The sequence below is a fragment of the Mirounga angustirostris genome, unplaced genomic scaffold, assembly GCF_029215605.1.
Source record: "Mirounga angustirostris isolate CCGP_5_RB_7025 unplaced genomic scaffold, mMirAng1.0.hap1 SCAF_5, whole genome shotgun sequence".
NCBI classification, from domain to species: domain Eukaryota; kingdom Metazoa; phylum Chordata; class Mammalia; order Carnivora; family Phocidae; genus Mirounga; species Mirounga angustirostris.
Window position 1 is genome coordinate 18,786,940 of NW_026991713.1, and position 21,576 is coordinate 18,808,515.

General features: G+C 40.6%; 1 protein-coding gene across 1 annotated transcript in view; it reads left to right on the forward strand.

Moving 5' to 3' along the window:
• The window catches only part of PAH (phenylalanine hydroxylase), a 67,239-nt gene extending 49,105 nt beyond the window's left edge, over window positions 1–18,134 (forward strand). The window contains exons 6-13 of the mRNA XM_045867086.1: window positions 2,885–3,081; window positions 5,224–5,359; window positions 6,434–6,503; window positions 10,029–10,085; window positions 11,968–12,063; window positions 12,523–12,656; window positions 15,808–15,923; window positions 17,768–18,134. Of these exons, the coding sequence (XP_045723042.1) occupies window positions 2,885–3,081; window positions 5,224–5,359; window positions 6,434–6,503; window positions 10,029–10,085; window positions 11,968–12,063; window positions 12,523–12,656; window positions 15,808–15,923; window positions 17,768–17,811 (850 nt within the window). The 3' untranslated portion in view covers window positions 17,812–18,134. The remainder of the gene's footprint in view (window positions 1–2,884; window positions 3,082–5,223; window positions 5,360–6,433; window positions 6,504–10,028; window positions 10,086–11,967; window positions 12,064–12,522; window positions 12,657–15,807; window positions 15,924–17,767) is intronic.
• Window positions 18,135–21,576: the final 3,442 nt, after the last annotated feature.

The window sequence follows — 21,576 nt, forward strand, 5'->3', positions numbered from 1 at the left end:
AAAGTCAAAACTCAGGTGTCATAAGGCATATCATTAAGAGTTTAAATGTAGACTGAGCAAATGGGTCAGCCAGATGTAAAGTTTAGGCTGAGAATTAAAGATTGAGTTGGAATTTATAGCCAAAGAGAATGGGGGTAGTGAATGAAAGGGTGGGTCTGGTTAGCTATGGGGCTTTTGTTTTGAGATGTGAATATTTGGAGTCAGAGTGAATTACTATAGAAAATAAAGAAGCAGCTAAACCCCACCACTGCTAGCTACCCTCTTCTCTGCCCATCTGCCATATAATGCTCTGACTCCCCAACCCAAGAACATTTAATAAGTCTTAAAACATCAGTTTGAAGAGGCACTGACAAATTACAGTTGTACTTTGGGGCACCAAATTATTTGTCTTGTAATAATTACATGAATGGGAGGACCTGGAGTAAAATAAGACACCAAGGAGAGGGAAGGCTGTGCCAGGTGCTGGAGTATATTGAATGCCATATTTGGTTGACAGAATAATTCAGAAAAAATGTCTTCTACTTAAAACTTCTTTTTTTCAAGAGGAATCCTAACTGGCTTAACCAGAAATCTCCTTTTTATTTCAAACCAAACTGACACTCTTCCTAAAATATCTTAGTTTATTTTACTTAATGAGATCATGACTTGGTAAAAATAATTGATAATTTCTTCAAAGACCAAGGATCTTATAGAACCTCAGGTCTCTTGATGGAAATAGAAGATGGAATAAAATGTGCTGTGTTTAATTCCTAAGTAGACCATGGAAGTTAGTGTGTATGTGTGTGTGAGAGACAGAAAATAAATTCTGAAATATTTACTATATCCAGGCAACACTTGAGATATGATCTATTTGATTACCATTACAACATTATAAGATAGATTTGATTGTCCTTCCTTATAGTGAATGTACATATGGCCCAGAAAGTGACAATAACTCGTTCAGGGTCCCACACACTTCCCTCCCTCCATCCCTCTCTCTGACTCTAGAGTCCTCTATGTTGGCCTTAGTCTCTGGCATCTCTCTTGGAGGTGAGCCCAGTGCCACCAGGCTGAAACCCTAACTCAATCAGAGGTTCTATCTCTTTCCAACAGAATTCACACAGGTTTTCTCATTGAGTCTCATTGGCTCTGATTAGGACATGGGCCCATCTTTCAGCCAGTCTCTATGACCAGGGAAATGAGACAGTCTAATTAGCCAGACCTGGTCACATGCCCAGGTGGGAGTGGTGGAGTCTCCTCCCACCTGAGCCTCACACTGAGAGGGGAAGAGGGTGATTTACTGAAGGAATGAGGAAGGGATATTGAACCCCTAGAACAGCAAATATCAACCAGGGGGACATCTTTGTACCCAGGATGTTACTATCTCTTAAAAATTTGTTACAAAATAGCAAATACCTTTCTTTTTAAATAAGAATCAGTTATAATGATAATTATCCATTACCCAATGGTATTATTGATCAGCACCAATATTAGGTACTTTATACATAGTATTTCACCTAATTTTCTTCTAATACCCTTCAAATAGTTACTTATTATTAACCCATCTAATAACAGCACAGACTAGGCCTAGAGAGGTTTATTAAATTTCCAGAGACTATCCAGCTAGGAACTGGCAGAGCCAAGTAGTGAACCCATCTCTGTCCATGATCAAAGCCTGCTTTTTCCCTCCAGCAGCTTTTGGCCTTAAAATAATGGTGCATCCTCAGGCAGGGGCTTACCTGATGTTCTTTTCACAATTCCTAATGGTCATTACAGAGTCTTCTGAGGTTGTCCTACTTTCAATTCCTAAGCAAAAAACTATCATTTTTCCCTAATCCCTGCCCACCTTTCTGGGGAACTTACAGTGCCTTTGCTTTAATGTCCTTGGATGAGCTACAACTTTGAAAGGGCAGGAGAAACCTTACTTTGGAGCCTGAAGATGATCCATAATTCTGAAGTAAACAGTGCTGCCTTGTTCCCAGACACTGTGTACACTGTTGGGAAATAGGCTTGCAGTGCAAAGAACAGTGACTGGTTTTTAAGGTCAGGCTTTGATTTTCATTTGTTTTTACTGTTGAGAACACAGCTTATTCTTAGATGTTTTTCAAAAAGACCTTGCTTGGAACTAATGAGTCTCAAGCAATACTATGTCCCCTGGAAGCTTATTGGAATCCAGATGCCTTGGCTTTCCCTCCCCAAAAGATGCAGGATCTGTGGGGCAAGGTCCAACACATGTACTTTAACCAGTTCCCTGTAGTTCTGTTGTGTCATAGCAGAAGATGTGCATAAGTGGATCTTATACCTAGCCTGCGTTTAAATACCATTATAGCTTCCTAAGGTCAGAAATATCAAATCCAGCAAGTGCATGCCCACCAAAAGGGTCTCAAACTCATGGTCCACAAATTAGATCCACTTTATCCCACAGATATAATTACGTTAGTTGACACAATACAACACATGATACTGCTCTACTTGAACTTGGATGCCTTTGTTTAGAAAGAGGATGCATTCTTCAGTTGTCTCAGCTCTCACCCTCTTATTGTCCATACCTGCTACTTTACCCATTTATGTTACCTGCTGGGTCCCTGAAGTTAAGTGAACTTCCACCCTGGGTAAATAATTGGAGAGATAGGGGAACAGAAAGGCCAAGTGATTTTCCAAAGTGAGAACAAATCTTTGGTGTGGTAGGTGAGCTGAGAGCTTGGATCATTGCTTAACCAAATTACATGAATGTTTCCTATATCATGAAATAGAGTTTTCCTCTTTCAGATAACTTATGAAATCCCCTGCAGTCCAGGTGACAGCAGCTCAGAGACTCTGCACCTGTCTCTCTCTGCTAATGCTCCTTCTTCCTCTTCTTTACACCTGCCCTGCTGGAGACAAATATTTCATGCCTGTATTCTAGTGGTCAGCCCATACCTCAAGTGGAATACACGGAGGAAGAAAAGAATACATGGGGACTGGTATTCAGGACCCTGAAGTCCTTGTATAAAACCCATGCTTGCTATGAGCACAATCACATCTTCCCACTTCTGGAAAAGTACTGTGGCTTCCGCGAAGATAACATTCCCCAGCTGGAAGAGGTTTCTCAATTTCTGCAGAGTAAGTCCACTTCAGGGACAAAAGGGGAGGAGGGGGAGGGAAGGGAAAGGGAAGAAAGTAAATTGAAGCTAGTGTGTGTGTTTGTGGTAATGCATGCAGGTTGATTCTCCGAAAAACATTTCACTGCTGTGTTCTGTCTCACGACTAGCTTCCACTGTTCGTCCCACTCTCATCCAAGACAAGGCATCATGTATGGATTTTGCCATATCCATGTCTCTGAAAAACACTTTTTCGCATACTCAAAGCCCCAGGTGCCCAGGCAAGGCTCTCCTTGTAGTTCCTGCTGTGTTGTGAGATGGCTGCAGTGTGCATTTGTGTAAGAAATGTGCTCTTTGTGACAATGCCAAGAGCCCTGAGCTCTAAGTCTGTGCATCCAACTGGTATGACTCTTGCTTTGTCCCTCTCTATTTGGGGGAAACTGCCTCAGTTTAGTCATCTGTCAAATAGACTGTCTCTTAGGGAAATTGTGGGAATGAAATAAGACATTGCAAGTGAAAACACCCAGCATGGTGCTACATATAAAATAGGTGCTCAGTGAATTGGGACTGAATTGGAATCTGAGTAACTCTGTGGGGAAATACGTTATTGGGATGACTGGCCTCTGCACATCATTTCCAAGTGAGATAAGTATTTTCCTTTCTGCCAGGAGGCATTAATTCAGCAAAACCAAAATAAAACTATCAGCTAACACATATTAAACACTTAGTATGTGCCAGTATGTGCCAGAATGAGAGAAAGTAGGAAGACAGACCACAGGTTTATAGAAATGAAGAAGTTTCTATGCCTCTGAGCTATATGGAGATGGTATGGTCAGCTCTGGGGCAAGGAGCCAGGGAGATTATGTGGCAGGGAGAAAAATGGTAGCTGGGTTAGATTGGGGATGGGTTAGATGACCTTTCAGGTCCCTTCTATTTGGACAGTCTCTACTTATCAGATAAAGAGGGGAATGAGAGGCCAAGTGGAGTGAATTTCAGCCTGAAGATCCAGGAAACATAGGCACAGGGGCAAGGATGTCCTAACGACATTCTCTGGCTAATTATCCATGTTTCCATGGCCAATAGTGAGATAATAAAATGGTAATACTAGCAGCTGGAGCATTAATGAGAAGTAACTAAGGAATAGACTTTGAAGCCAGACTGATTGTAGTTGTGACCTTGGACAAGAACTTTAACTTCTCTGTGTCTCAGCTTCCCCACCTGTAAAGTGGAAATAATATGAGCATCTACCTCATAGGGTTATTAGGAGAACTAGTTAGTATTTATAAAGCGTGTAGAACAGTATCTGACATATGGTGGGCAGTATATAGTGTTAGCTATCATCATCATCGTCATCATCATCACTGTGATTATTATTCTCCTTCCAAGTTTGAAACAAATTGAGAGCCAGAAATAGGAACCAGAGGGAGGATAAAAAAATCAACTTTATTACTGATTAAAGCTACTTGGAGAATGTAGTATGGCTGTACAAACAAAATGGACTTTCTAATATTTCACCTCTGAATTATGTAAACTTTTTTACCAATTCACTGGTGAAGTGTATATTCTATTGCATGGCCCAGAGCAGACCAGAATGTGCTCCTCTGTGGGCAATCAGGAGAGAAAGGTCCAAAGGGATCAAATTGAGAATATTCATTTTCTCTTCCCAAATGCTCCAATCAGAGAAGTCCTTGCTCTTTCTATGGTGTAGTGTGTGAAGGGCAGTAGAGAAGCTGGAAGGGTTCCTCTTATACGCTTCCCTTCTGGAAGTGGAATGAAAACCCTCCCCTACTCTAGAGACATGAGAAATAAGGAACAAACGTTTCATCCTAATAAACAATAATGAAAGCTAAATTTATTAAATACTCCAATGTGCTAGGCTCTGTGCTAAGTACTTTATATTTATTAGCTCATTTGATTCTTGGAATAACCCTAGTGAATACCTATCCACATTTTGCAGAGGAGGAAATGAGGCTCAGAGAAATGAAGTTATTTGATCCAAATTGCCCAGGTACAAGGTGTAGAGGCAGAGATGTGAAGCCAAGTCTACTTGGCATCCATACCCATGCTGCTAGATGGTTGGGAGTATTGCTTTCCTACCTAATGGTCTTCAGGCGCCTCTGGCTCTGCCATGATAGGCTTTGAGTTTTCTTTCTCTGCTTTGCAGCGTGCACTGGATTCCGCCTCCGACCTGTGGCTGGCCTACTTTCCTCTCGTGATTTCTTGGGTGGCCTGGCCTTCCGAGTTTTCCACTGCACTCAGTACATCAGACATGGGTCCAAACCCATGTATACCCCTGAACCGTGAGTATTCTTCTCCTGCTACCAGTATCCAACCACAGTGAATGCCATTACTCACTGCTCCAGGAATGAGGTTTGGGTTCATGGAAGGCTGATCCACAGGACTAGTTTTCTGGATGGTTTGATGGTAGCACAAAGAGAGGGATCATCTCTCCAGGGTATTTTCTCTGTCCAGTAGACCATACTGATAGGAGATTTGGGTATCTTGTGAACTACACATTCAGATCTCCCTTGGCCATGGGAATAAGAGGTCACAGTCAAGCTCCAAAGGGATTATAAGAGTCAGAACTATGATGTTCCAAATGTGAACAGGAACAAATGGTGGCCAAAGTAACTCAATAACTTCAGAATATACATCTAGATGATTATAATCTTCTTATGTCTAGATGAATCTTGTCTGGAGATAGAGAATGGCTGGACACTGAGCCCCTTTTGTTGGCATTTAGCCATCTTCTTAATCAAATAGGACTTACGCAATTTATACAAAAAGTCAGTAGGATGCCCAAAATGATTTTTTTCCTGTCCACAAAGTTTATAACTACAAATCAGAAAAGACCTATTCCTAATGAACCTGGCACATAATATGTTAAATAAATGTAAATTTTCTTCTCTGACTATTGCCCCCCTCTAGAATAAGAAAAGAACAGCACTGTTTTTTTAATTTAATTTTTATTTCTTATGGGGAATACCTGAGCACATTGCATCTGCCCAGGATGTCAATACCAAGATGAAGACTTGGGATGGGAAATGTTCATGACCCACAGCTTGCTCAGGTATATAGGAGGAAGTCCATAGGAATTTTGGCTCTTCTGTTCGGAACCCCACTGAACATACACTTAAGACCCCCTGGTTGTTGTTCCCTGACTTGCCCCTTACTTTTCTTTCCCCTTCTTCCTTTTCTTTTGTACCTTGCCTCATCTGATCCCACGCTTTACGTACCACTTATGCTTGGGAATGAGGTCATAAACTTCAGTGGCTCACTTCCTTTCTACCGGCTCATTTCTCATATAGAAAGACTGAGTCTGATTTGGCTTATAACACGCCTTATCTCCAAGCTCTGTGCTTTCTGTCTTTCAGTGACATCTGCCATGAGTTGTTGGGACACGTGCCCTTGTTTTCAGATCGCAGCTTTGCCCAGTTTTCCCAGGTGAGGAATGGATCCTTTTGGCCTTTTAATTATACGATTGAGACCTAGATTGCTTAAGTGAATTGAATCTATGGAGGGACCCTTGTGTCCTCTGCAAGGTTAGAAACCCGATACAGTTCTGTGATCCCACCAGAGATGGGCATATGGTCCCACGGAGATGGCTAAATACCCATTCCAGGGATCACAGCATGGGGGTGGTGAATCACTCATCCTCTGAATTATATATGTGTTGTTGAATTTGCTAATCTCAGTTGTCCTTCCGGGTTTAGTTTAAGAGCCTTTTCATCCAAGAAAGCCTGCCTGATCCCCACATAGGAATAATCTTACCTTCTTCCAAGTTCTCCTGGCACCTTTCCCCTCCTCTTTAGGACCTTGCCATTTCCTACCTTGTCAGGCAGTCATTTTTATATATGCTTTATTTAAATAAGAAAATATTTGCTGAGAATCCAATTCCAATAGCCCAACTCATAGTTGGCAAAAACTGATGTGTCAAATGTCTTGCTATTATCATCAAAGCAATAGGCTAGCCTTGATTCCTCTATTACAGTGGTGAGCTTTTTACATGAGAGAAAGAATCCTAGTAATTCCTTCAGAGCACTGAGAGGCTAAACCATGGTTGGGTAGCTGGGATCATGGGAAAGGTGAATGAAGCACGCACACACCCCACCCTGCCACCAAACAGCTATGTGACCTGTTTCCACAAATGAGAATCAATAGGAAGCTTTGACTGCCAATCTTCTTCCTCATAGGGAAAGATAAAGATCAAATGGAATGAGTCATAAGCAAATACTGCAGCAAATATGAATTTCAGAGTAATGGGATTGTGTATGAATTTTATAAGCCTTTTCCCTCAGCTGGAAGAAATAAATACTTTCACTGTTGATTGAAGAGGTTACCACTTAATATCTGAAACAAACAAACAAACAAACAAACAAATAAACTGTTGCTTTTATGTGGGGTTTTGGGAACTGTGGTGTTTAGAGATTGTTGGACTTTTACAAGTGGAGTGTTTGAGGATTAGCTGAACTTTAACTCGGAAGTATCACCATTGGACTGAGGCTATTGTTGACTGGCTAACTTTCAGAAGCATGGTTCCTTCTGTCAAGATGTCATTAATTGCTTGAGACAGCTTTAAAACTGGGATTTGTTCCTATGGCCAAAGAATTATTAGTGATTTCCTTAGAGAATAGGAACTTTTTATTCTCACTACCAGAAGCTATTCTGCTTGGTCAGAGGCTAAGTGACAATCCTCCTTAAGCCATTTCCATTTGGGGGAGCCCCCCCAGAGGAGTGTACAATTACCTGAGTCAACAGATGGATGCTACTGGTCCATCAGTGTTACACATCTCCAACTTACACCTGGACAGTCCCAAGGCAGGGTGTCATTTTGAAAGTTCCCTGAGCACATTCTTTTTGGATCTAAAAGGAGGACTTGCTTCCCACTAGAGTGCAAGATGGGATGGGGATGAAACACAGAAAAATCTTGGGACCCCTTGTTTTAAGCAAGCTTTGGGCTCACAAAGAATGGTGACCATGAGAACAGAGCACTGTTTCAATGTCTTCTGTTAGACTGTGGCATGCCTGGATAGGATGGCTGGAACAGAGATGGGGGCAGGGGCAAGAGAGGAGAGCCAAACTGTCTGAATTTAGTTCACTCTAACTCAGCATTTTCTTAGTATGTAATATGGGCCAGGCTCTGAGTTTGGCCCAGAGAGGGATACAGAGATGAAGACCATGTAGTCTCTTGCTTCAAAATAAGCCCAATCCTTAGTCCTTCTCTGTCTACGCCAATTCCTTTGGCTATCTCACCCAAACTCATGGTGTTAAATATCATCTCTATCCTGCTGATGAACACATTAATATCTTCAGCTCAGACCTTAGTCCCCAAACTCAGACTTATGTATCCAAGCACCTACTCAATCTCTCCACTTGGATGTCTATTACACATCTGTATTCATCCTGTTCAAAACTGAATTCCTGATCTTCCCATTCAAGCCTTCTCCAACCACAGCCCTCCTTATGTTAGTTCATGGTAACTCCAGCCTTTCAGTTGCTCAAACCAAAAGCACTTAGGGTACATTATTGCTTCTTCTTCAAATACACGTAACCAATCTGTCTAAAAGTTGTATGTGTTTTCCCTTCAAAATATGTGTAGAATCTGACCATTGTCCATCACATCAACTGCTACCAAGCTGGTCTCAGCCACAATTGTTTCTCACCCTGGGGACTGTGGTAGCCTCCTATCTGGTCTATCTGCCTCTACTCTTGATCCCCTACAATCTGTTCTCACATAGCAGCCAGAGTAAATCTTGGATGACATAAATTAGGCCTTACCACTTCTTTGCTCAAAACCTTGCAGTGGCTCCCATTTCACTGAAAGGAAAATCCTAAAACCTAAAATAGCCAAAAAATGTTCTATATGACTGAGCTCCAGATCCCTCTTTGATACCACCTGCCACTCTCCCCACTCTTATTCTGTTCTAGCCATACTGGTCTCTCCCTGTTATTTGAACCTACTGACATTTCTCCTCCTTAGAGAGCTTTATCACTGACTATACATGTGGCTTATACAATGATCTTCCCTCACACGTCAGCAGAGCCAACAACCTCACTTCTATCAAGTCTTTGGTCAAATATCACCTTCTCAATTATGCTTGCTCTGAAACCCTATTCAAAATTGCAGGCCCTCCCCCCGACCCATTCTCCTGGCACTCCCACTTCCCCTTGTCCCTTTCTTCTTTTGTTTCTTCTTTCCAAATAACTTATTCCTTCTAATATACCTATGTATATGCTTATTATTTATTGTCTGCCTTAAATGTAAACACCATGATGTCCAGGACCTTTCTTGATTTTGTATACTGCCAACTATATAGAAGGCATTCAACAAACATTTTGGAGTGAATAAATGTATATAGTAGGGAAAGCAAATATATTTATTTGTGTATATACACTCTGTCTGATACAAAGCAGGCTGGAGAAAATGTTGTAAAAGGGACAAAGACAGACCACTAGGGGAATTCTGTAATTGGAGCTGCAATGAGAAGTGGTCCATAGTATTTCAGACTCTCTAGCTAGTATTTACCTGGATGGATGTCAAGCATTTCTCAGCAATTCTCCTCTGGTATCTTCATGATACATGATTAAGGCACTCATTTGTATGCCAGGAATGTTCTGCTTGAGCTATGGGAGAATAATCACTGAGCTGTAATCAAGGAATGAAACTTCAGACACAACCTACTGTGTGACCTTGAGTAGGTCAGCTCCCTTTTCTGTGCCTCAGTTTTCTCATTTGTAAAGTAAATACAAAAGACCAAGTGATGAAATAAGGTTTTCCTGCTATAGAGATCTATGATTCTATGATGTGTGACTAGGGAAGACCTAACAGAATAATCAGGGTCTATCTGGGCCCTTCTGAAGGCATCTGGTCACCCATCACCTGGCAAGTACAAGGTCGGAGCTGAGGGTGAAGTTTGAAGTTAGGCAGACCACAGCCATGCCAGTGACTCTGTTTCTCTACAATTACAGGAAATTGGCCTTGCCTCTCTGGGTGCACCTGATGAGTACATTGAGAAACTCGCCACAGTAAGTTCCCTCTGCCTCTGGTGGATAGTGAGAGTGCAATAGGCTGTAGCCCTCAGATATTCAAAGCTTTGATCCTCCCCTGAAATCCAGGTCATCTGGGGGAAGATATCAGAATATGCTGACTTACATTTACACAAATGAAATTTCACATTTTGATTTTTCCTTAATGGTCTGATTTTGAAATCAGCTACATGCAAATGTTTGCATGTAATTTTAAACAAAGTATCTTAAACAGGAATGGGCTGTAATGATAACCCTTGAGAACCTTTGGGCATAAAGTGTATGTGGGGGGAATAGCCTGGATTCATGGCTTTGAAGAGGAAATATTTACACACCTCTTTTGCACTGGATCTAGCATTAGGATCTTTCCTTTATTAGACACAAGGTTGGAAATGTGGGTGGGTTTTTCTCGTCTTATTGAACACTTCTCTCTCCCCAGTGAATGTGATGACACTCATCCATTGAAGCATAGAATCAACAACTCTTCACAGTAGGGGGTTTTCTTCCTACAGACTCCTTTCCAACTTGAGTTTATCCCTCCCCAGTGTCTGAGTCACATTTCTTACAATTTGTTCAGTCTGGAAGATGAAAAATAAAGCTTTGTAAGGAATTAAGGGACACAAATGAATGAGAATTTATCAATAAGATGTATCAGTTTAGAATTTTATGAAATCGGTTTAGAAGAGCAAAAATTTCCAGAAGTTTCTTTCTCACTGACCAGCTGCTCTGAGCCGCTGGGCAAGCAGCTTTTGCTTCCTCATCTCTAAAAATGGTTATATTAGTTTATATTCTGCCCACCTAAAAAGCATATCATAAGGGTCTGAAGAGTTAAGTGTGTGTGAACATAAATTTTTAAATGTTAGATTCTATATAGATGCAAGAAGCAGCTTTCAAAGAAGTTGAAGATCTTGGAATCTCTCACTTGTAGGAAGAAAACAAACTAAGAACTCAGAGCATCATGTTACCTGCTATGACAATGATAAAAGTATTCATCGCCAACGTAACTTCTCAAAAAACAAAAACAAAAACCTTACTATTGATACACTGGGCTGGGAACAGCTCTAGGTTCTTGCTCTGCCTTTGATTTGCTATGTAACTGGATGCATATTGCTTGACCTCTCTGGGCTGAAAACACATCATCTGTACGTGAGGAGGTGAGACTGATTAAGCTGACAGCCTTCCCAAGTTTCACATTCTTTAGTGCAATAAACAGACTTACCTCATAACCCATCCCTAATTCTCTAAGACCATGACTGTCTCCAGCATCTAACTGGGCCCAAGGTTTCTCTTGGCCCTGGTCAATAGGGTTATGCCAGAATTCCAGGATCACCTTCCTCAGGCCAGGCATCTAGGACATGTTGGACTGGGAGCTGTTTAAAGAAAAGGACTTGGTTATTTGAGAAGCATAAGTGCAGTTGTTGGCAGTACATCAGAAACACCCCAAGTTTTAGCATGAATGGCAGGATGCCCTCCATGATTTTATCACTACCTGGTCTTCTACCTCCCATGACTGAGCTTGATGGGTTTGCATGGTAAGTCTGACCAAATAAAAGGAACATCTCGTTATAGTTAATGCCACAGAGAAGAAAGCAAAAGGGGTTGAGGAATTCCTGTCATCTAGAGTTACCTTTTGGGGGTATCTTCTTGGGGCTTCCTCAGTACTCCCTCTCTGCTTCTTATCACATCTTACATTCAGCCAACTCTTGATTCAACCAGTGACTGGATAGAGTAAGACAGAACACGGAGAAGTGACCCCAGGTCATGGTGATTCAGAGAACAGACCTGTACAAACGCCCACCTGGACAGTCCCGTCCTTAGCCCTGGGGCATCTGCTGCCTTTCCCTTCCTTGGGGTGTGCTCTCAACCTCACTTTCCATTCCAGATTTACTGGTTTACTGTGGAGTTTGGCCTCTGCAAACAAGGAGACTCCATAAAGGCGTATGGTGCTGGGCTCCTGTCGTCTTTTGGTGAATTACAGGTATGACCCCATTAATACCCATTTTGAGATTTAACCCAGGGGTTAATCCTCAAATGATTGGTACCTTAGCAGCTCTGATTTGTTCATGACTTTGGGTGTTAGATGTAGAAATTGAACTGCAAGTACACAAGTCTACAAAACAGAAGGGCCTCCCAATCCCAAGGCTGAACTGTGCCTACAGATGTAGCAAATCCATGTGGTTGGCTCTCACATCCTCTATTGATCATCTCACATGAAAATGGCTAGACGGAATTACTCCTTTCTAGCTGGACTATAGGTTTTAGATGGGCTGTGAGGGTAGGATCTAGTATATGTGAAATAATTTAGTTTACTGCATTTGGGCTGGGGTGTGGAAGGAATCAGGATGAGATGGGAGGAGGTGCACAAACAGCCTATGGGAGGCAAAAGGAACCACTGACCCAGACTTACCTGTGAAAACTTTCCACTTGCTGCCTGCAGTACTGCTTGTCTGGTACGCCAAAGCTCCTCCCCCTGGAGCTGGAGAAGACAGCCATGCAGGAGTACACCGTCACAGAGTTCCAGCCCCTCTATTATGTGGCTGAGAGTTTCAATGATGCAAAGGAGAAAGTGAGGTGAGGTGGTGACCAAGGTGTGTCAAAAGATCTTGGGGACTCCTGATTTGGTCTGATGCCATTGATCTGTATGTGGTTGTCCAGGAGAGTGGACTCCAATGCTTATAGCAACAGTATGCAGCAGACAGAGCCTCCCCACCCTTTTCCTTTTCCACTTTATGTTTGGGAGGGGTTCCTTAGTGGGACCCCATTTCACAGATTATTGTCTGGACATGTTGACCCCTGCAGACAATTCTGCCACTGGATCCTTGTTTTAATGTAGCCACTAAGCCCAGACACTGAACTCTCTCCTGTGTACAGAGTAGCCACAGAAGGTCCCCAACAAATCATTCCTAGGATTCTTCTAACCTGGGGGAATTCCTTGTTCACTTTATTCTCCCAACATCTGCATAATTCACCCCCTTTGTTCCTTCAAATCTTCACCCACATTTAACCTTCTCTGTGTGTCTTTCTCTAACTAACCAACTTACTTAAAATCCCTACCCAGCCCCATCCCCACACTCCTTACGCCCTTCTGCAATTTATTTTTCTCTTTAGCACCTGCTAATGTTTAATATATTATATGATTTAAGCTCTATTTGGTTAGGAATTTTTGTCCTTTTTGTTTTCCTGTTCTTTCTGCAGTCTCTGGAGAAGTGCCTGATACATAGTAAGCATGCAATAAGTAATAGGCAAGTGCATTAATCTCAGAGACAATCCAGCAAAAGGCTGATGGGGATGGAAAGCTATCAGGACTCAGATTCTCAGCCCACTGAGCTGACAGCCCTGTCTATAATCCACTTGAGGACTCTCCTCCTAGCAAGAGACAGGCCAGGCAGAGGGTCTACCTGGACATGGCTATCCTGATACTCAGTGTTTGTTACCACTTTTTTTTATATCTTATCCATGAGGGATGATAGACATAGATATATAGGTTTTTGGGATCCCACGAAGCTGGGTATACCAGCTTCCACTGTGTTGAGCTCAGGTGATGGAAGGTAAAATGCTTGCCCACAGGTCCACATGGTTTGGCCTAAAATGTCTCCCTTCCTCCTATCTTTCCAGGGCCTTCAAGTTCTTTCAGTTATTCATTTCTAGTTATTTCCTAAATCTCCACTCCTTACTGGGAGTATAACCTTCCTCTAGCCCCTAAAGGTTCCTCTCTGCCATTTCTGGGACCCTTTTGGGGTTATGGATTTCAGTGGGTTTGTGCATTATCCCTCCTGGGTAATAATAATCAGAAGAAGAAGGAGAAGAAGAAGAAGAAGAAAGAGAAGAAGAAGAAGAAAGAAGAAAGAAGAAAGAAGAAGAAGAAGATTAAATGTATTAACACCTATTACCAAATACCAAATGTTCTAAGTTGTTTTTCATGTATTGATTCATTTAAACTTCAGATAAGACTATGAAGTTTGCAGGTGGGGTTCAGAATCATAGAAAGGGTAAAAGACTCACCCAGGGTCATACAGCTGGTAAGTGGCTGACCCAGGGTTTAGACCCAGGCAGTGGTGCTCAAAACAGGATCTATCAAACCAGGATCACATTTAAATGGGCCCTCCTGATGATGACTTTTTAACCCAGGAAGTGATCAATCCCAGACCAGCAGAGAAGAGCTTTCCAGAACCTAGACTTTTTGGGCCTTTGAAATCCCACCCGCTCTGTCAGTACCCACAGCCCAGAGGAGACACCCACAAAAACTCCATCCTGCTGAGAGGTGACTCACAGAGTCAAAGGGAATGCTGAAAAACAGGGTTCAGAAAAGGAAGGGATTCTCTCAAAGCCTCCCAGCTAAGAGAAACCAGCTTCAACCATTTTCAGTTTCAAGATTCAAGTTCTAGGCAGAAAGAAACAATGCTGAGTGGGTCATGTGCCCACTCTCTGGCTAGAGGAGGGGCTGGGCCCTGAGACTGACTGCCTAGATGAACCCCTCTCTTGGCATAGAGGCAGATTGCGTGAAGCAAAGATGAGGTAAACGATGGGAATAAGGAGGAGATGCAGAGCAGGCCAAATCACGGACATGCATTACATGCTTCATGTCACCAGTGGGGTTGAGAAAGCTATTTTCAGAGAAGTAGAGGTGGAGACATATACTTCACCATTTGTTCTTCTTGAGTCCCCAGTCACTAATGAAAGAGAACAGCTAACACTCATGTAGCACTTACTCTATACTATAACAGCACTTCCTATGACCCTCTCAGGTAGTACTGCTCTGTTCCAGTTGTATAGAGGAATGAGGACACCGAGGTGCAGCTTGCAAGGGCTGTCATTGGTAGAGGCAAGGTTTGAGCCCAGTGCCTGGCTCTGGAACTTGGGTTTCCAGCCATGATGATTCACCACTCTTGCCAAACTTGGAGAGCCCACTAGTTTCCCTTAGAATTGTCTTCTCAGTATGGCAGATTCAACTCTCACCAGAAGCCAACTTAGAAATATTATTTGTGATGCCATTGCATTTTATAGGTTATTGGGGGATATCTTATTATTTGCATTGCTTAATGTCCCTTATAAGGTCCTCCTGGTACATTCCTCCTAGACCCAGGAGTAATGAATGCATCAAGAAGACAAAGAAGTGAAGAACACAGGCCAGAGTCAGACTACCTGAAAAGGGTTTCAGCTGCACAATTTATTGCCAGTATGTCCTTGGTAGTCATTGAATCTCCCTAAACTTCAGTTTTCTCATCAGTAAAATAGGGATAGTAATAGTACCTTCCTTCTAAGGTTTTTATGAAGATTAAGTTAGGAATGATAGTTGTAAAAAGTATAGAACAATTAGGACCTCACATAGTTTTGGTACATAGGAGGCACTCAATTCATGTTAAGTTTCATTAATAACATAGTATTTTCTTCCATTCTTGAGAGCTGTGTTTCCCTCCTTGCATTGATTTCCAAGCATCTCAGAGCTTATTTTTTTCTATAGCATTCTTTGGCTAGATTTGTTTGCTCTTTTGATTTTATTTAATGGTAAGAATTTTGGCCTTACTGTATTCTGTGTGTTTGTATATACACCTAGACACATACACAGCACACAAGGCTTCCCAAAAGGATCTCACTAAAATTCCATTTCACTTCTCAGAGCCCCTGTTCTAGTGAGATTGAAGTGAAATGCCACTGAGAAATCTTTTAGAATTATTTTTCCCTGAATGGTGCCCTTTACTGAGCTTTGTGGATTTGGTTTCAGGAACTTTGCTGCTACAATCCCACGGCCCTTCTCAGTTCGTTATGACCCATACACTCAAAGGATTGAGGTCTTGGACAATACACAGCAACTTAAGATTTTGGCCGACTCCATCAACAGTAAGTAACTTACACCCCAGGAGGCCACTCTCTTTACCAGAAATAGAGAGTTGTATTTTCTTACCCTCACCATAGGAACAAAAAGAAATTTATTAAATATTGAATTAAGGAGAAAAGCACCTCCAGGTAAGCCTTTTGTTTGTTGAGGGAGAAAAATTAGGTAAAAAGGCCAGAATTGCTTGGAGTATCTTTTCTTCTTTGACCTTCCTAGATTCTATGCTACCTCCCACCACCATACCAGCTTTCCACCCTGGCTTGTCACTGCCATGTCCCTCTTTCTCCTTTGCCTCTCCAGTCTGTTTCCTTTAAGTGCCCAGTGGATATGGCTGTGCCTGGAATTCCAGCCCTTATAAGACAGGTTCTAGCTACTTTATTGGCCATCTAGTAGCTCAACCATCGGCCTTCCATGCTTCCAGGACAATGAGGATATTATAACAGTTGTTCATTTAAAAAATCACAGTATTACATTGCTCTTCACTGTATTTTCTTTCCAGTGCTTCAAACTCCCCTCCACAACACTGACCAGATTTTACTTCCCATACTCCCGCCTGGTTTCTGGCCTTTGCTCACGCAATACTTTATGTTTAAAATACTCTCATGCCCATTCTCATTTAGAGGTCCCCAATTCCAGTTCATCTTTTAAGTCTTTCATAGGTATCTCTTCTTGTAGGAAGACTGGTTTGGGTGTCTTTCCTCTCTTGGCATTCCTACAGATCCCTTTCTCAGAGCACATATCACTATATTGTTCTGTAATTGTTTACTTGTCTGACTCCCCAACAAGACCTGAGTAGAGGACCAGGTTGGGTTCACTGTCAAATCCCTGGTACCTAGCTCTAGTCCTAAAAAAGTATATTAGGTCCTCAAGAGTTATTAAATGGATGAATGAAACCATCAAAGGGGTGAGAAGCCTAAAGGGAGGAATTCTAGGTTAAGTGGAGGTTCCTACCTTATGTAACGCTAACAAAGGCCAAAAAGGCAGGTGGGCTTGAAGTATCCCTCTAATACCCCACTGATATTGCTTGTCCATCTCCAGGGCCCCTTCTACTTTTTTGAAGTGTTTTTGTTCCTGTGGCCCCTTGGCATTTGAGAATATGGCATGAATGGGAGCACCTCCATTGTAGTCCAGTGGTCTAGCAATCTAGGTTATCTGCTTAGACCATGCATTCTCAAACCTAGTGTACATCAGAATCATTTGGAGAGCTAGTTAAAAGTGAACAGTCCTGGCTCATAGCCCCAGACTAAATTTACTAAATTTGTGGTAAGTCTTGAGAGTTTGTATTTGTAATAAGGCCCTAGGTGATCCTGACACAGGAGGTTCATGTGAACCACACTTTTAGGTTTCATGGCTTAGGTCCTTGCAAACATCTATAGATGGTCCTGTAAAAGAAAAAGAGAGAAAACTGTTAACTCCTTCAATGGAAAGAGGAAGCTAATTACATTAAAACTTGTAAGTCCCCATGCTATAATTGCCCAAATCCTATCACCATAACTAATCTGTAAGCTCCTTGAAGGTTTGGGTGGTACCCAGCCTATCCATACATCCCACCAATCCCCTAAAGTGTTACACATTGTAGAAATTTAAAGGGTGTGTGGGCGCCTGGGTGGCTCAGTCGTTAAGCGTCTGCCTTCCGCTCAGGTCATGATCCCAGGATCCTGGGATCGAGTCCCACATCGGGCTCCCTGCTTGGCAGGAAGCCTGCTTCTCCCTCCCCCACTCCCCCTGCTTATGTTCCCTCTCTCGCTGTGTCTCTCTCTGTCAAATAAATAAATATGATCTTTAAAAAAAAAAGAAATTTAAAGGGTGTCTTCTCATGATGTAAGTGGCCCATTTTTTTTCTTTGTAGGTGAAGTTGGAATCCTTTGTAGTGCCCTCCAGAAAATAAAATGAAACCATGGACAAAACCTGTCAACTGAGAATCTGTTGCTGGAAATCCAACTACTTTCATTTCATCTGAAAAAGTTTGAAAAGCAAACCTTAATTTGAATTGATAGACTTAAATGCTTTTTGGAACAAGATGGAGGATGAACAAATAAATCAAAATAACTTGAAATGACATCATATTAATACATACCCCAAAGCATAATCTTTTGGGGTCATCTTTGATTTAGAGATGATAATCCCGTGCTCTCAATTCAATTAAAATCAATAATCTGTCACATTTCATCAAAGTTAATTAAAATTGGGACCTCATTTATTCAAGCTTCATATATGCTTTTGTTATTTGCCATAGAGAATTCCTAAAAGAATATATATCACTCGGGTGCCTGGGTGGCTCAGTTGGTTAAACGACTGCCTTTGGCTCAGGTCATGATCCTGGAGTCCCAGGATCGAGTCCCGCATCGGGCTCCCTGCTCGGCAGGGAGTCTGTTTCTCCCTCTACCCTCCCCCCTCTCCTGCTCTCTCTCTCTCTCTCAAATAAATAAATAAATAAATCTTTTTTTAAAAAAGAATATATATCACTCAATGTAAAACACAAGCTTGTCATTAGAATTGAATTTGTTGATTTAGTATAAATCTTAACCTACAAAAGTCATTTTCTATTTCAGTAAACTATGATTCTAATTATTGTTGTGTTTTACCCATGTAGATTTCCTTTAATTCAAAAGCCCATTAAAATAGTTATAAAGGTTGAAGTTCATAGCATAATATTGAAGCATTTCTGTATATTTTATTGTAATCATAAATACTGCCATAGAAGGTAATATAACTCCTCACCTGACTCCCACAACTTTCAGTATCATTTTCCAATTAATTGTCATCTGTTTTGTAGATATTTTGCAGACACATGTGATGCAACAGATGTTAACTGAAGGCTTGACTGGTAGATATTCAATAAATACTCATTGAAAGAATAAGGGAATACATTATTAAATAGTAAATCCTCAACATAAGTGAGAATTTTATGTTATGTTAAAAAAAGTCTAGTGGTTAGAAAATTTTGCTGTTCCAAATGTTTCTTGGAAGGAAATATTCCTCTCCATTGCCTTAGAAATACATTAACTGGATAATCTTGTGACATGAAAAAATGATCAGTCTCAGATTTCCAACCCATTACAGGAGTTCATTGTGATAATCCAAGTTATGTCTGGAGAGTCAACAGACTAACTTCTGTTGGCTGTACATTTTACACATACATGAGCATGAGTATCTGAGAAACAGTAGGGAGAATAACAGCATCTTTAAAGCTGTGCTTTGAAATTTTCACTCTAACACTTTATTTTGGAAATAGTTAAATCTTAAAGGACTTGCATAGTATTTCTTCACATGTGATTCTCAAACCAGCTGTATCATCATCAACAATAAATCCTGGGCACATCCCAGCTCTATCCAACTAGAATATCCAGGGAGGGAGCATTTTTAAGTACCCCAGGTGTTTTGTTTTTGTTTTGTTTTGTTTTTTGTGCCCAGTGAAGTCTATTGGGTACATTAAGTTTGAGAAAACGACTTCTGGTGGCCAGTTCTGCCAATTGCCAATTATGCCACCTTGCATAATTTACTTTGGATCTCAGTTTTACTTGAACAATGAAGGAGTTTATTTAACTGGATGAATGAAGTTTTCTTCCAGCCCTGAAATACAATTCAAATGCTAACATGTATCTTTAAACAGATGTCCCTGACCCACTAACTGTAATAATACCAGCCCAAATATGCTAGAACAATTTGGTCTGATTGTGTCTGAGATCTCATTGCTTTGAAGTTGGGTTTGCACATCTGTATTTATTTCCTCATGCCTCTGTAGAACCCACTGACAAACGCTGATTCTAAAAGTGGTAATGTTCTTTTATCTGTTTTTTAGACCCCAAACACCCTGCAAAGGGACTATTTTGATAAATGTTTCTTTACTTTATATTACTCTGATTTCTCTTCAGATCGCATAAATGTAAATTAGAGAAGTTCTTGATTTTGGAACTAAAATATTTTATAGTATTTTAGACTGGATATTTTATTTTGTAGTGCTTTTTAGTCTTACTGAAAAAAATTTAATGTGTTTGAAGTTAAAGCTTAGGTTTAGTTTGCAATTTTGCAGAAAAAATTACATACTGAATAGAAGATAATCTTTGATTTTTTAGTAATGTGTTACTCAGTACTTAGTTCTTTTTATCTGGATATAAAGCCCAACTTACAGCAATGGATTCAATATATTTTCATGTGTTAGTATTATCTCTTTAATATTTAGTAAATGGGCTGCTTTTTTTTTAGAAACAATAGTAATGCTTTACTGATAGCTATCCCTATTGTGTCCAAAAAAGAGAAATACATGTAAGAACATTAAAAATTTTTAGTATTAGTGTTCAATAAGTTTCTAAAAGGATCAATTTAAATTTTAATTCTAGGTTCCTAAGTTATATAGCTTGACTGTTTATCAAAGAATCTAACACTAAAATGTCAACTTCATAAAAATATGAACCTTGCCTGTCTTTACCTCTAGAAACCTTAGCATATAGTACATAATAGGTGCTTAATAATCCTTAAAAAAATTTCTGAGTGAGGTGAATCATAGGGAGTGTAGTGAAGATTGTCTCTCACAAACAAGCTATTTTGCAGGAAAACTTGAGAAACAACTAAATTTGCAATTTTCCCTTTAAAATGCTATAGAACATTTTGCATCTTAATTTAATTTTTTTTTAAGAAGATATTGTACCTTTAGAGTAGATTATGGCTAAGTAGTTTGTATTTATACTGTTGAACAACAACTTACATATGAAAGTACTTAATAAATGTTTGTTAATTAATAAAGGAAGCAAAATTGTATCAATAAAATGTTTCAGTTATCCACAGTGGAGCTGAAATGGTCAGAAAGCAATGAGTGCCTTGCCTAACAGTTGCAAAAAATTACAGAGGGGACAAAATAGGAGAGGCTATAAAAATGGACTCTGCAAAGGAAAGAGGAAAAAAAAAATGATCAAAGCTTCTTTCCAGTGGAGTGCGTACCCACCCACCCCCACCACACACACAAGATCCCTGCCTTTTAATAGTTTTCCTGTGCAGTTTCAAAAACTATAAACAGTAGTAGATTTGATATGTGCTAGTAATGGCTTTAATAGTTTCTGTGCTGTGAATTTTCTCATTTATAATCTCACTTTTAATTCTGCTAGCTCCAAGATACAGTTTACCTTCTCCTGTGTAGTAAGCTTAAAGAATAAACTCAGAGTGGTAAGTAATTGTAGAGAAGATTGAATCTAGCCTTTTAGTATATACATACAACTCTTCTCTACAATATGATTCATAGTTGTTCAGTATTGCTCTTCAACAATGTTTCTTTTGTATGTTTCTTGCACACTTTCTTTTATGACAATAGTCTCTAAGTAATAGAACATTCCTGAGAAAAAAGACAAAACGATGTACCTCCCTGAGTCCCAGGATCGAGCCCTGCATGGGGATCCGTGCTCAGCACAGAGTCTGTTTGGGATTCTCTCTCCCTCTCCCTCTGTCTCTCCCTCTGTGTGCTCTTTCTCTGAAATAAATAAATAAATCCTTTTTTTTTAAAGATATACCTCCCTGAAAGATGGATGGATTTCCTGAGTCTCCAATTTGAGGGAGCAAAGCAGGGAGCATAATACCTGCTTATTTTCCAGTTTTCCTAAATGGATAAAAGATAAATGATTATAGCTTGAACTGCAGCCTTTATTTTTTTCTCAGATCATTCTTTGG